Genomic DNA, 14575 nt, shown 5'->3' on the forward strand with positions numbered 1-14575 from the left:
AGTGTAAGAATTTTATACCCAGATTCCAGCAGAATTTTGTTATTTTGCTCCTGAAAAGTGTTTGCTTCTATTAATAGATACTAACTGTTCAATGTTTTATATTTGTATTTAGCATGCATTTTTATTAATGTTTTGAGGAAAAGATATTTAGCTGGCCTGTTACAGATTGTAGAGTTGGATTAAAAGATAACATAGGAACAACAGGAAAATACATTTGCCATGTTCTTTTACTTTGGTGCTCTATTCTCCCTTTCCTCGGTGGCTGGAAGACTCACAGAATTTGGTTAGAAATTTAGTTCTTCTAATTATTAGCTAGTAATTTCATACTTACTTCCCGTGAGCCTGAATTATGCCATCTATAATAACTGAAATCGTAACAATTACCATTTATGGCTGGGCTAATAGACCCTCAAGAACACACCCACACATTGATAGTTTGTATACATTTTCAGCAAGGGAAAAGTAAATTATACACAGCTATTAGTGGAATACAGCAAATGGATATCATTTGGACCATTTATCAGACCTTCATGGAATCACACATTTCTGCCTAAGTCCAACAGGTAAATGCCTTTATCAAAATATATATTTTAGGCTACTAACAGGTTGTAGGATATTATGGAAAGCATATTAAAAACTTGATTCTTGGGAGGCTGAGGTGGGAGGCCCTTGAAACTCATGTTGTGTCTTATCATAACGCTTCCTCATGTGACTGGTTTTTTGTTTTGTTTTTGTTTTTTGAGACAGGGTCTTGCTCTGTCACCCAGGCTGGAGTGCAGTGGCGTGATCTCGGCTTACTGCAGCCTCCGCCTCATGGGTTCAAGCAATTCTCCCACTCAGCCTCTCAAGTAGCTGGGATTACAGGGGTGAGTAACCACCCTGTAATCTGGCTAATTTTTGCATTTTTAGTAGAGACAGGGTTTCATCATGTTGGCTAGGCTGATCTCAAACTCTTGACTTCAGGTGATACACCCACCTCGGCCTCCCAAAGTGCTGGGATGACAGGCATGAGCCACCGCGCCCGGCCATGTGATTGTTATAGAGATGAAATGAGACATTATGTGATACCGAACTTAGTACCTGCTGCATTCCACTAGTTCTGTAAAGACGAGTACTTACATAAGTTACGTGTTGGATACTATGCCAACCACGAGATGACGAGTTTTTAAAAGCATGCTTGCCCTAAAACCTAGTAGGTAGGGTAGATAAATAAATCATACATACAGTGTATAGTCACCAGAGGCTTAAGGTAACCTAAAAGCTGGGCTCTGAACTCAGATAGCTTATCATCCACAGAGCTGGTTAGTTACCTCAGGAGGTGCTGGCCAGAAGTAAAAGAAAGGTGTGTAGTCACAGGGCACAGCTAAGGCACAGAGTTTTGAGAGAAGGGCACATCCTGGAGCTGCAAATGTGTGAGTGCTGGGTTAGGAGGACGGATCTTCAGATGAGACTAATGTAGAGGGGTCCACATCAGGTAAGTTCCTAAAACGAGAAGCTGCCTTATCCCTCTGTTGCACGGCTCAGGGTCCCATTATAAAGTCTAGGGTTTGCTAAGCTGAAATGTCCTCTGCACTCAAGGACAAACGGAGTTAAGTGCAATTGTTTACAGTCCAAGAAAGCTCGCTGGCTGTTTACTTTTTTCCTGGATGGCTGAGGTCACTTCTCAGTGACCTACAAGTCACGTCCACGTTTCTATTCTGCTCGCTGCGCGAACCTAAAGAAGAAACCCAACGTTTACTTGACTAACTTGATAATCAAGCCTCCCCCGCCGGGACATTTAATCTTTTAGGTACCTTCAGCCTACTAGACCCTGGTCCGAGGCACGGGTTCAGTCCTTTTTTTTTTTTCCGTATTCTGTTTTTCCCTCACAGTTAAAGGCGGCATTTTAGAACTGCAGCGTGAAGCCAGAGCGTTTGTCTTAGTGACCGGCCAACTTTCGGGCTCACTTTCGAGCTCTGTGGTACACCACCATTCTCAGATTCGACGTCTAGCTCAGGAGACGCTGACCTTCGAATCGAAGGGAAATCGGAGAGTCTTGGTATAAGCCGGCTGGTTCACCGCTGTTAATGCCAGCCGAGAGGGAAAAAAAAAATTAAACCAACCAAAACAAAAGTTAAAAGCGCCACGCTTTCTATTCTTTGCTGTCTGGCAATCTGTTAATGGTGGCGTCTAGCAAACTGCAAATCAAGCTCCAGCCGGAGTCCGCAGGTCAGGGAGCGCCGGGTGCGGCCCAGTCCCCGCGCCCAGCGCGTTGGCGCGCACACCCCGTTTCTGCAGACTCAGGTTTTCTGGCCCCGCCTCTTTCGGGCCCAGCTGATCTCCACCGCCCGTTAGGCCCAAAACCCAGGCGCCTGGAGCCCTGCGCCCTCTGCTTCCGGCCCCCGGCACGCCCAGGGCGCGGGAGCGGCCGGGTCAGCCCGCAGACCTGAGTCCGGCCCGCAGCCTCGGGGCCCCGCGGGCGCAGCGGGGCGGGAGGCGGGGCGGCCCGGCCGTGGGCGGAGCGGCGGCCGCGGCGGTGAGCCTGCCCCCAACTCGCCCTCAGCCGGCTGGCCGGCGCGGCCATGGAGGTCTACATCCCGTCCTTTCGCTATGAGGAGAGCGACCTGGAGCGGGGATACACGGTAGGCGCGGGCCGCGGGCGGACAGGGCCCCGCGAGCCAGGCCTGCGGCTGCTGCGCCCAGGAAACACCCTTGGCCGCCGCCGCCTTGGCGCAGGGGGTCCCCTCGTTTTCTCTCCCCTCCCCCGTCCCAGAGGAAGGGCTGCGCCCTTGGCGCGGTTGTCAAGGAAACGGGCGCCCCTGCCGGGCACGGCGGCTGCGGGCGCCCCTAGCCCCTCGGGGTCCAACCCTCTCCTCCCGGCCGAGCTCCAGTCCTCGGACGCGGCACTAGCCATTCTCCCCGCCGCCCGCCTTCGGGAGCCCAGGATGGGCTGCGTTCCTTTCTGGCACAGCTGCCCCCTCAGTCCAGACAGTAGTAGCTTCGCGGCAGGTTCACGCTGGCTTCCAAGTTCTGTATAATTCGTTCAGCTGGAAAACCTGTTTGTTTTTTTTTTTAAATCATAATTTGCAGCTGTTTATTAGCCAAACTAAACACGTGTATTGATTTTAGATGATTTCCAAATATTTTTCTTTTTGAGTCGTGCAGTTCCATGAAATGGCAAAATTACTTGCTGAGCACCTGTTTCATACCTAGGACTGTGGTCACCGAGAAATGTGAAACAGGACCCCTGCTCTCAAGAGTGAAGGGGAGGGCAGAGACCAGGGCATGGGCCCTTTGAGCAACACGTTTACTAAGTGAATTGTTGGTGGAGATTTCCCAATGAATTCAAAACATTCTTTCCTGGACAGTCATTGCTAGTGGGAGAAATGTCTGAGTGTGTGTACACCTTGGAAGAATTTACTTCCAGTTGTTAAAGAACCTGTAGGGTTGAAGAAAGATTGCAGGGCAGTCTGAAAGATTTGTTATTTTATTTACATCAATCACACACTTGCTAAACACCAGTTACATTACTCTGATGGAGAATATTTTAACCCCTCTCCCCTCCTCTAAATATTACTGGTATTTGGTGACAGTCTGTTTTGGCCATTGTGTTTTCTTAGTTGGGACTAAATTACCCTCTCAAAGAAAGATTTAGAATGAAAAACAGTGATTTAAAAAATAGTCCAGGAAGTCGGTGGGTTTTGAGAATTGAGTAGACTGCTGGATCCAAGTGTTCTGAAACAAGTTGTTAAAGTGCTTTCCTTGGGAAGGAAAATGCAGGGAGAGGGAGCTGTGTTCCATAGTGGTAGTTATTTATATAAATAATCCTTTCCAGTGCATTCACATTTCGTTAAATCGTCTGTATCTTCCTTAAAAACAAACAAACAAACCCTCGAGTTTGTTCAAGGCTTTTTTTTTTTTTTCTTGGAGAGTTTATCCAAGTCTCTTAAGCCTAAAACCTTGCTTGTTGTTCCTTCTCCCAGATATCTCACTTCTCCCATCAGCACTATCAACAGTCATGGAGGGCTTACCATCTTTGGGACATTCATTTAGGATCTAAAGATAAAAAGGCTGCTTGTTAGAGGCGTTGGCTTTCAAAGAAAAGATGAAGTTGATCTTACCGGTTCAAGCTAAAAGTTAATTACCTGCAGAAATAAGCACTTTGAAATAGACCATAATTAAGGCTCATTGCCCATTATTGATTTTCTTCTATTAGACGAGCTGTGTTTTTCTCCCAAAGCTTTATGTATCTTTTTATTATTTGTATTTATGACCAGGCATGTGCCACACTCCAGGTTGTGAATTAAACTGATGTGGAAGGAGCTCTTTTTTGGACAAATTCGGGAGAGTTTGAAGATTGCTTATGTGATGAGAGTTTGCTCTTTAAATATTTGCTTAAAAAAATCCTAACTCATCCAGATTGGGAGCTAAACTGTTAAAATCTCTCTCTCTCTCTCTTTTTTTTTTTTTTTTTTTTTTTTTTTTTTTTTTGAGACAGTCTTCCTCTGTCACCCAGGCTGGAGTGCAGTGGGGTGATCTCAGCTCACTGCAACCTCTGCCTCCTGGGCTCATGTAATCCTTCCACCTCAGCCCCTGGAGTAGCTGGGACTACAGGCACATGGCGCCACTCCTGGATAATTTTTAAATTTTTTGTAGAGACAGGGTTTCTCCATGTTGCCCAGGCTAGTCTTGAACTCCTGTGCTCAAGCAAACCACCTGCCTAGGCCTCCCAAAGTGCTGGGATAACAGGCATGAGCCACCACACCCAGCCCTAAAATACCTTCTGAAGGGATTTTTTTGCTTCTGTGAGTTTGTGAAGCAGTTATTAGATACTTTTCCCCTCTGAACAACTGGTTTTATGATTGTACAGCAGTTTTTCATTCAACAAATATTTACTGAGTGCCTGCTGTGTCTGTATTCTGGGTGTAGGGAATATAGCAGTGAATAAGCTATGAATATAGCAGCTTAAAAAAACCCCAGAATTTAAAAAATATTTCAGTTTCCTAAATAAGAAGCTAGTAAAATAATGTACCCTTTCGTGTAAAAAATACCTTTTTACTTTAGTGATTATGTTTGTGTGAATGTGTGTTTTTAAGAGCTAGGGTATTGCTCTGTCACCCAGGCTGGAGTGCAGTGGCGCAATCCTAGCTCACAGCAGCCTTGGACTCTTGGGCTCAAGTGATCCTTCCCCCTTGGCCTCTTGAGTAGCACAGGCATAAATCACCACACCTGGCTAATTTTTGTATTTTTTGTAGAGATGGGATCTCACTATATTGCACTGGCTAGTCTCAAACTCCTAGGTTTAAGGGATGCTCCCACCTTGACCTCCCAAAGTGCTGGGATTATAGGCGTGGGCCACTGAGCCCGACCTGTGTTTGTGTTTAAAATTTAAAACGGCCGGGGCGTGGTGGCTCATGCCTGTAATCCCAGCACTTTGGGAGGCCGAGGTGGGCGGATCACTTGAGGTCAGGAGGCGAGACCAGCCTGGCCAACATGGTGAAATCCCATCTCTACTTAAAAAAAAAACAAAAATTAGCCAGGCGTGGTGGCGGGCGCGGGTAATCCCAGCTACTTGGGAGGCTGATACAGGCGAATCTCTTGAGCCCCGGAGGCGGAGGTTGCACAGAGCCGAGATCGCGCCACTGCACTCCAGCCTAGGTGACAGAGCGACACTCCATCTCAAAATAAAAAATAAAAATAAAATTTAAAACACATGACATCACATTCTAACAAATTCAGTAATAGGAAGTTTAAGGTAGAAATGGGTGGTTTCTCCTCTTTGCTTCTAGTCTCATTCCCCCAGAAGTAAAGTTTCTGGTTGTATCTTAGAATTTTTTCCTTGTGCTGTGAGCACATACTTTTTTTTCTTTTAAAAAAATAAATGGCAAGATTTTAGTATAGCTGTCATCTTACAATTTATAGACATCTTTCAATGTTGATATGGAGAGGTCTGCCTCCTCTTTCTAACTACTGGAGATGGGCTCTACCACGGTAGGATGTGCCGTAATTTTTTCCCCAGGTATCTGCTGATGGCCAAGAAATCCTTGGACATGATTTTTTATGCCCACTACTAGGATTTCTGTAGAACCTTAACTAGAAGTGGTATTTCCAGCCCTTTACAGTTTTTATAGATATTGCACGATTGTTATTCAAGAAGTTTATACAAATTTATTCTCAGTTTACTAAGTAATTTACCTTTAAAGAATGAATTTTTGCCCTTTAAACATGTAAAGCTTTATTTACTGTGGGCCTGTACTGTGTTGGTGGCGATTTAAAGATGGAAGGGTGGTGTTCCTGCCCTTAGGGATTCTCAGCCCATATAGAAGCTGCTCAGAGCTAGGCCGGGAAAGGTTAGGGTGACCCAATGTCAGCTGGAGCCTTGTATCCAGGGGCCTGAGGGAGGGAGAGGTCAGTTTGGCCTGGCAGGGTGGCTGTGCTGAGGTGGGGGTGCTTAGGAAATGCTGACTTTGAAATCTAATTAGGTTTTTGCTAGGATTGTGAATTTTAGAAAGAGGAAATACAGGACAAAATCTTATAAGCCATTTTAAAACTCAGATATGCCCCCCAAAAAGGTGGGGGGAGGGGCACCTCTAAATAAGTTTGTGAAGAAGTAGGAGATGGTAGTGTAAGAAAATGCAGATGCACCCAAATGTTACTTCCTGGGGAGATTATTCTGTCCCATTCCCTACCCAATGGCTTACTTATTTAATATCCTCTGCTATAAACTCCCCAAGTATCCCCAAGCTATAAACTCCTTGAGGCTAGGTAGTGTCCATCTCCACTGTTGTATCCTAATACAGAATTCAGTACATGTCTGTTGAATGAATAATGAGTGATGTAATCTTCATAGGAGGAGAGAAACCAGAAGAGCAGTGATCTTGAGGCGTGTAGCAGCTCAGAGAGTTAGGTGGAGGTTTGTGCTGCAGACTGGAATTTCAGGATTGTGCAAAGTGATTGCAGTAAGAATAGTGGGGAGAGATCAGCTGACTACCCTTGAGAGCTATAAGGGAGTGTGGACCTTCAGACAGGGAAGTCATAGGAGAATTTTAAGGAAGGAAGTAACATGATTAGCTTTGCATTTAGAAAGATGACTATCTTAGTTCAGGCTACTTTAACAAAATACAATCAACTGGGTAGTTTATAAACCACAGAAATTTATTTCTCACAGTTCTGGAGGCTGGGAAGTCCAAGATCAAGATGCTAGCAGATTCAGTGTTTAGCGAGGGTCCATTTCCAGGTTTGTAGGTGATCCCTGCTTGTTGTGTAGAAGTGGCAAAGATCTCACTGGGACCTATTTTATAAGGTTACTAATCCCAGTTATGAGGGCTCTGCCCATGACCTCATCACTTCCCAGAGGCCTTACCATCTAATACCAATACAATGGGTTTAGAATTTCATCATGAGAATTTGGGGGAGACAGTCAGACTGTAGCGATGATTCTGGAGTACTCATCATTTAAGAGACGCTTGCAAATGATCAGAAAGGAGAGGATGAAGGCTAGAACTAAGACTTTAGCTTTGAACATGGAAAGGAAGTGATGACTGCAAATATCTCCAGTACCTGGTGACCAGATGTACGGCAGCAGTGTGACTACCGTGGGTGCAGGTACCAGTAAGCAAATAAGAACTGAAGCAGGGCAGATATTTCATTTGGGCACCCACTGAGTTTTTGGTGATGGGTATAGCTATTTGATTTTGGAGTCTAGGGTGGATTTAAGTCTGGCTTAGAAATATGGCTCTAAGGGGACATTCAGCATAAAAGTTAAAAAAAAAAAAACCCCACAGAGAAAGAGTGAGGAAAGAGGGAGGGCCAAGGGTAAAACCTTAGAACTTGAATAAGCAAAGAAGTCCCAGCACAGAAGCCAGAGGGAGAAAGAAACCAAGGAGTGTGAGGCTGGAAGAGAGAGGGTGGAAGATGCTTTACAAGAAAGAAAGTGCCAGATGCTCCTGAGTGGTCTTGCAAGTTGAGGATGGACAGCAGTTCATTCTAAGAACTGAGAATAATAGGTCTTGGATGCCACTGTAGGCTTGTAGTTTGAATTTTAAGATACATTGTTGACAAAAATAACAAAACTAGAATTACTACTTAGGTCACAATACAAAAGTATGAATGTATTAGACTTGAGTTTTTTGGTTTTGTTTTTGATTTTTTGAGACAAAATCTCCCTGTGTCACCCAGGCTGGAGTGCAGTGGTGTGATCTCGGCTTACTGCAGCCTCTGCCTCCTGGGTTCAAGCTGTTCTCCTGCCTCAGCCTCCCAAGTAGCTGGGCCTACAGGCACGAGCCACCATGTCTGGCTAATTTTTTGTATTTTTAGTAGAGATGGAGTTTCATCATGTTGGCCAGGCTGGTCTTTGAACTCCTGACCTCAAGTGATCCACATGCCTCAGCCTCCCAAAGTGCTGGGATTACAGGCATGAGCCACCACACCCAGACTTAGACTTCAGTTTTTATAGCTGTAAAAATCACAGCGTTGAATTAGATTCAAGTCCATTTTAAGTACGTGCGTGACTGCATGTGTTATGCGTAGACAAATATATCTTCTTGGGACCTGGATACTATCACTGATTTACTTAATAAACACTTAGAAATGTATCATGCTCTTCAGTACACAAGACAGCTTCTTATATATAGGATCATAATGTGAAATATTATTATGATCATTATTATTTTGAAGCTTTTATGGGTTAAACTACAAAAATAGAACAATTTAATAAACTATCATTTACCCATTACCTTCAATATTTTATAATTCTTTCATTCACTACACCTCAGTCCCTGTCTTTAAAAAAAAAATTCTGGAGTATTTTTAAGCAAATTCAAAACAATTTTATCTGCATAATTTTACAGTGTATACCTGACAGGTAAAAACTTTTAAAAAGCATAACCAAAATGTAAATATTACCGCAAAATTATCAATACCTTAATAGCATCCAGTTTCTGGTTGTTTTTGTTGGTTTTAAAATAAGCACAATGTAAACCCTGCCTTGGAATTAACAGTGATTTGTGTGCATTTTATTGGTACTGTAGTGCTATTTTATATATGTGTGTGTGTATAAATATATACACACACACACATATCTATATATATCTATATCTATATCTATATATTTCTTTCTTTCTTTTCTTTTTTTAAAAATTTTATTTTACTTCAAGTTCCGGGATACATGTGCAGAAAGTGCAGCTTTGTTACATAGGTAAACATGTGCCGTGGTGGTTTGCTGAACTATTTTGTATTTTTGAGAACAAGTCCGAGACACTGAGTGAGGAAGCCTGGCTACCTGAGAGTGACTCTTCTGTTTCAGAATAGCTTCTTTTTTTTTTTTTTTTTTTTGACAGAGGGTTTCACTCTGTCGCCCAGGCTGGAGTTCAGTGGTACAATCAAAGTTCACTGCAGTCTTGACCTCCCCAGGCTCAGGTGATTCCCCCACCTCAGCCTCCCAAGTAGCTGGGACTACAGGTGCATGCCATCACATCCAGCAAATTTTGTATTTTTGCTAGAGATAGAATTTCACCATGTTGCCCAGGCTGGTCTCGAACTTCTGCGTTCAAGTGATCCACCCACCTCAGCCTCTGAAAGTGCTGGGATTGTAGGCATGAGCCACCATGCCCAGCTGCATTTAATAGTAAGGACACTTTTCTCCCGAGAACCCCTGAGCAAATAAGTCTCCCTTCAGTTTCTTTCTCATTATCCCTAGTTGATTTTTCAACACAGAATTGCAGAGGAATTCCAGTGCCAATTTGCTGAGGCCAGGGTTATCTTAACCAACCATCATGGCAAGGAGGGTAGGTTAACCAGATGGAGTTAAAATAGGAGGCATCTCTGCAACTGGGAATGGGTTAGTCCATTCCTGTCACCAAACCCCTCAGGCATCACAGTGGGAGAAGGGCAGCAGGATGTCAGGAAGACCACAATTCCACGCCATGTCCTTCAGTCATCCATTCCCAGCATGTACGATGAAGGAGGCCATTGTGTAACAAGGACGTAGCTGGCACAGTGCCTCATTCATGGTAGGCTCATAGCAGAAGCCCACATTAAATATTTGTTGAATGATTAAATCAAGCATGTGTAAAATATGTTCTTTAGCCTTTTTTTTTTTTTTTTTGAGACGGATTCTTCGCTCTGTTGCCCAGGCTGGAATGCAGTGGCACGATCTCGGCTCACTGCAAGCTCCGCTTCCCAGGTTCACGCCATTCTCCTGCCTCAGCCTCCCGAGTAGCTGGGACTACAGGCACCCGCCACCAAGGCCTGCTAATGTTTTGTATTTTTTAGTAGAGACGGGGTTTCACCGTGTTAGCCAGGATGGTCTCGATTTCCTGACCTTGTGATCCACCCGCCTTGGCCTCCCAAAGTGCTGGGATTACAGGCATGAGCCACCGCGCCCGGCGGTATGTTCCTTACCCTTAAGGACAAGAAATACAGTTTGAAAACATTGTTCTTGAACATTAACAAACTTAGAATGGTACATTCATTTAAGAATTAAAATAGGCATAAGAGGATTGAATTTTGGAAATATGGTGCTTAGAAATTTGGGGGCACAAGCAAGCTTGTTTTCATTGAGCTAGAAATATGTTTTAACTTTTTTTTAGATGTTATTTTCAAATTTATGTATTTAAAAAAATTTTTTTCGTACAGGTGAGGGTCTTGCAGTGTTGCCCAGGCAGGCCCTGAACTCCTGGTCTCAAGCGATCCTACCGCTTCAGCCTCCCAAGATGCTGGCATTACAGCTGTGAGCCACTGTGCCTGCCTTAAGAACTTGAAAATAAACCAAATAAGTTATTTTGTTCTTCAGCCTGTTCCACTAGGAGTGTACAATCAAATGACTGGTTTTAAAATCACTTGGATTGGTTCTCTACTTAAAACACAAGCTAGCTACCCAGTCTTGTATTTTGTATTTTTAAGAATTCTTAAAAAACTAATTTTGTTTTGTATTTGTGTAAAGCATAGTCATAATTCTAAATCAAACACACTGCATCGAGTTTATCTACTGAAATTCAGCATCTGCTTTTGTCCTCACTTTGTTATCTTCTGCTCTCATCGATTACTATTTAAAAAAAAAAAAAAAGTGGTATGAGGCTGCCCCCGGCACTACACTGATGAAAGGGAATTATTTTTTCTTCTGTATATAGAAGCCCTTACTGCTAGCAGATTTATGGGATCAAAAGATGCATATAAAAATAATCATAGTGTAGGCCGGGTGCAGTAGCTCATGCCTGTAGTCCCAGCACTTTGGGAGGCTGAGGCGGGTGGATCACGAGGTCAGGAGATCGAGACCATCCTGGCTAACACGGTGAAACCCTGTCTCTTCTAAAAATACAAAAAATTAGCTGGGCGTGATGGCGGGTGCCTGTAGTCCCAGCTACTTGGGAGGCTGAGGCAGGAGAATGGCGTGAACCCAGGAGGCGGAGCTTGCAGTGAGCTGAGATCATGCCACTGCACTCCAGCCTGGGCAACAGAGCGAGACTCTGTCTCAAAAAAAAAAAAAACAAAAAAAACATAGTGTTACTTATGTAAAAAAAAAATCTTATGGCTTATCCTTCCATTGAAAAAAATATAAACACATACTAATATATTTGTGTCCCCACTCCTTTTCTTAAACAGTAGTATACTAAAACATTTTATTTCAACTTGCTTTTTTTACTTAATGATATATCCTGGAGATCACTGCACAGGGACATATATGAAGATGTATCATTCTTTTCTGTACAGGTATACCTCAGAGATATTGTGAGTTTGGTTCCAGACCACTGCAGTAAAGTGATTATCTTAATAAAGCAAGTCACACTAATTTTTTGGTTTAATAATGCATATAAATGTTTACACTACACTATAGTTTATTAAGTGTGCAGTAGCATTATGTCTAAAAAAAGTACATACCTTAATTAAAAAGTATTTTATTGCTAAAAACTCTAATGATCATCTGAGCCTTCACTGAGTGGGAATCTTTGTTTGCCTTGATGTTGATGGCTGCTGACTGATCAGGGTGGTGGTTGCAAAAGGTTGGTGGCTGTGCCAATTTCTTTTCCTTTTCCTTTTTTTTTTTTTTTTTTTTTTTTGAGGCAGAGTCTCGCTCTGTTGCTCAGGCTGGAGTGCAGTGGTGCAATCTTGGCTCACCACAACCTCTGCCTCCTGGGTTCCACAATTTCTCCTGCCTCAGCCTGCCAAGTAGCTGGGACTACAGGTGCAGGCCACTATGCCCGCCTAATTTTTGTATTTTTAGTAGAGACGGTTTCACCATGTTGGCCAGGCTGGTCTCGAACTCCTGACCTCGTGATCTGCTCGCCTCAGCCTCCCAAAGTGCTGGGATTACAGGCGTGAGCCACCACGCCCAGCCGACTGTGCCAATTTCCTAAGACAATTAAGTTTGCCCTATCAGTTGACTCTTAGTGAAAGATTTCTCTGTAGCATATGATGCTGTTTGATAGTATTTTACCCTCAGAAATTCTTCCAAAATTGGTTTCAGGTGTCTGAGCATGGTGGCTCTAACTTGTAATCCTAGCACTTAGAGAGGCCAAGGCAGGAGGATTGCTTGAGTCCAGGAGTTTGAGACTAGCCTGGGCAACCTCATGAGACCCAATCTCTATTAAAAAATAATTGCAATCAACCCTGTCAAATGCTGCTGCTGCTTTATCAGCTAAGTCTGTGTAATGTTCTATATCCTTTGTTATCATTTCAACAGTGTTCACAGCATCTTCATTAGGAGTAGATTCCATCTCAAGAAACCACTTTCTTTGCCCTTCCTTAAGAAGCAACTTCTCACCCATTAAAGTTTTATCTTGAGTCCATTGTAGGGTTATTAATTTACCTAATTTCAATATTGTTTGTCCTAAGGAATAGTGAGGCCTAAGGAGAGGGAGAGAGACAGGGAATTGCTGGTCTGTGGAACAGCCCAAACACACAACATTTGTCAGTTAAATTTGCCATCTTTTATTTATTTACTTATTTTAGGTTCAGGGGTACATGTGCAGGTTTGTTATATGGGTAAATTGCATGTTATAGGAGTTTGGCGTACAGATTATTTCATCACCCAAGTAATGGGCATAGTACCCAATAGGTAGGTTTTTGATCTTCTCCCTTCTGCCTCCCTCCACTCGCAAGTAATCCCTGGTGTCTGTTGTTCCCCTCTGTATCCATGTGCTCTTCTGTTTAGCTCCCTTATAACTCACTTACAAGTGAGAATGTACAGTATTTGGTTTTCTGTTTCTGTGTGTGTTTGCTTAGGTTAATGGCCCCCAGCTCCAACCATGTTGCCACAAAGGACATGATCTTGTTTTTCTTTATGGCTGCACAGTATTCCATGGCGTATATGTATCGAGATTTCTTTATCCAGTCTACTGTTGATGGGCATTTAGGTTGACTTCATGTTTTTGCTACTGTGAATAGTGCTGTGATGAACATATATGCGTATGTGGCTTTATGGTAGAATGATTTATTTTCTTAGGGTATATAACCAATAATTGGAACGCTGGGTCAAATGGTAGTTCTGTGTCTTTTTTTTTTTTTTTTTTTTTTTGAGGCAGAGTCATCCAGGCTGGAGTGCAGTGGTGCCATCTCCGCTTACTGCAACCTCTGCCTCCCAGGTTCAAACAATTCTCATGCCTTAGCCTCCCTAGTAGCTGGGATTACAGGTGCCCGCCAACATGCCTGGCTAATTTTTGCATTTTTAGTAGAGATGGGGTTTCACCATGTTTGCCAGGCTGGTTTTGAACTCCTGACCTCAGGTGATCTGCCCACCTCGGCCTCCCAAAGTGCTGGGAATACAGGCATGAGCTACTGCACCTGGTCTGTTACTTAATGGTTAAAAGCTGTAAATAGCTCAAAAGAAAAGTTTCCGTGACTCCAAAGTCTTCCATTCGGTGCTGCAGTCTATTTCCTTTGGGTCAGGGATCTCCTCAGTATCTTTCCTTCATGGTTGACTTTTTAATAATAGCCATTCTGAAAGATGTGAGATGATATGTCATTGTTGTTTTGATTTGCATTTTTCTTTCTTTTTTTTTTTTGAGACGGAGTTTCGCTCTTATTGCCCAGGCTGGAGTGCAATGGCAAGATCTCAACTCACCACAACCTCCGCCTCCCGGGTTCAAGCAATGCTCCCGCCTCAGCCTCCCAAGTAGCTGAGATTACAGGTGCACACCACCACACCCGCCTAATTTTTGTATTTTTAGTTGAGACAGGGTTTCACCATGTTGGTCAGGCTGGTCTCGAACTCCTGACCTCAGGTGATCTGCCTGCCTCAGCCTCCCAAAGTGCTGGGATTACAGGCAGGAGCCACCGTGCCCGGCCTGAGTTTATTTTTGTGTACGGTGTAAGGAAGAGGTTCAGTTTCAATCTTCTACATATGGCTACCACTTATCCCTTCATCATTTATTTATTTATTTGTTAACTTTTTTTTTTTTAGGTTCAGAGGTACATATGCCTGTTTGTTATATAGGTAAACTCATGTCACAGTGGTTTGGTGTACAGATTATCTCATCATCCGGGTACTAAACCTAGTACCTGATAGTTACTTTTTCTGATCCTCTTTCTCCTCTTGTCCTTCACCCTCCAGTAGGCCCCAGTGTCTGTTGTTCCCCTCTATGTGTCCATGTGTTCTCAT

At 43.5% G+C, this 14575-nt stretch overlaps 1 protein-coding gene and 1 long non-coding RNA gene across 9 annotated transcripts in view; one reads left to right on the forward strand and one right to left on the reverse strand.

Annotated features, from left to right (window-relative positions):
• Nucleotides 1-428: 428 nt before the first annotated feature.
• LOC134810100 (uncharacterized) lies at nt 429-2446 on the reverse strand. The gene is made up of 2 exons (XR_010157318.1): nt 1794-2446; nt 429-1714 (listed from the first exon to the last, which is right to left on the reverse strand). It is a non-coding gene; the product is annotated as an uncharacterized LOC134810100 (long non-coding RNA).
• Nucleotides 1143-14575, forward strand: part of SNX24 (sorting nexin 24) — a 184027-nt gene continuing 170594 nt past the window's right edge. For 3 of the 8 annotated variants that reach the window (XM_063811475.1, XM_054684549.2, XM_054684550.2), the window contains exon 1: nt 2430-2621. In XM_063811475.1, the coding sequence (XP_063667545.1) occupies nt 2562-2621 (60 nt within the window). In that variant the 5' untranslated portion in view covers nt 2430-2561. Of the gene's footprint in view, nt 1475-2429; nt 2622-14575 lie in introns of those variants that run through there. The other 5 variants (XM_063811476.1, XM_063811479.1, XM_517896.8 and 2 more) reach the window with 4 other exon arrangements.

Source organism: Pan troglodytes, chromosome 4 (genome assembly GCF_028858775.2).
Source record: "Pan troglodytes isolate AG18354 chromosome 4, NHGRI_mPanTro3-v2.0_pri, whole genome shotgun sequence".
NCBI classification, from domain to species: Eukaryota; Metazoa; Chordata; class Mammalia; order Primates; family Hominidae; genus Pan; species Pan troglodytes.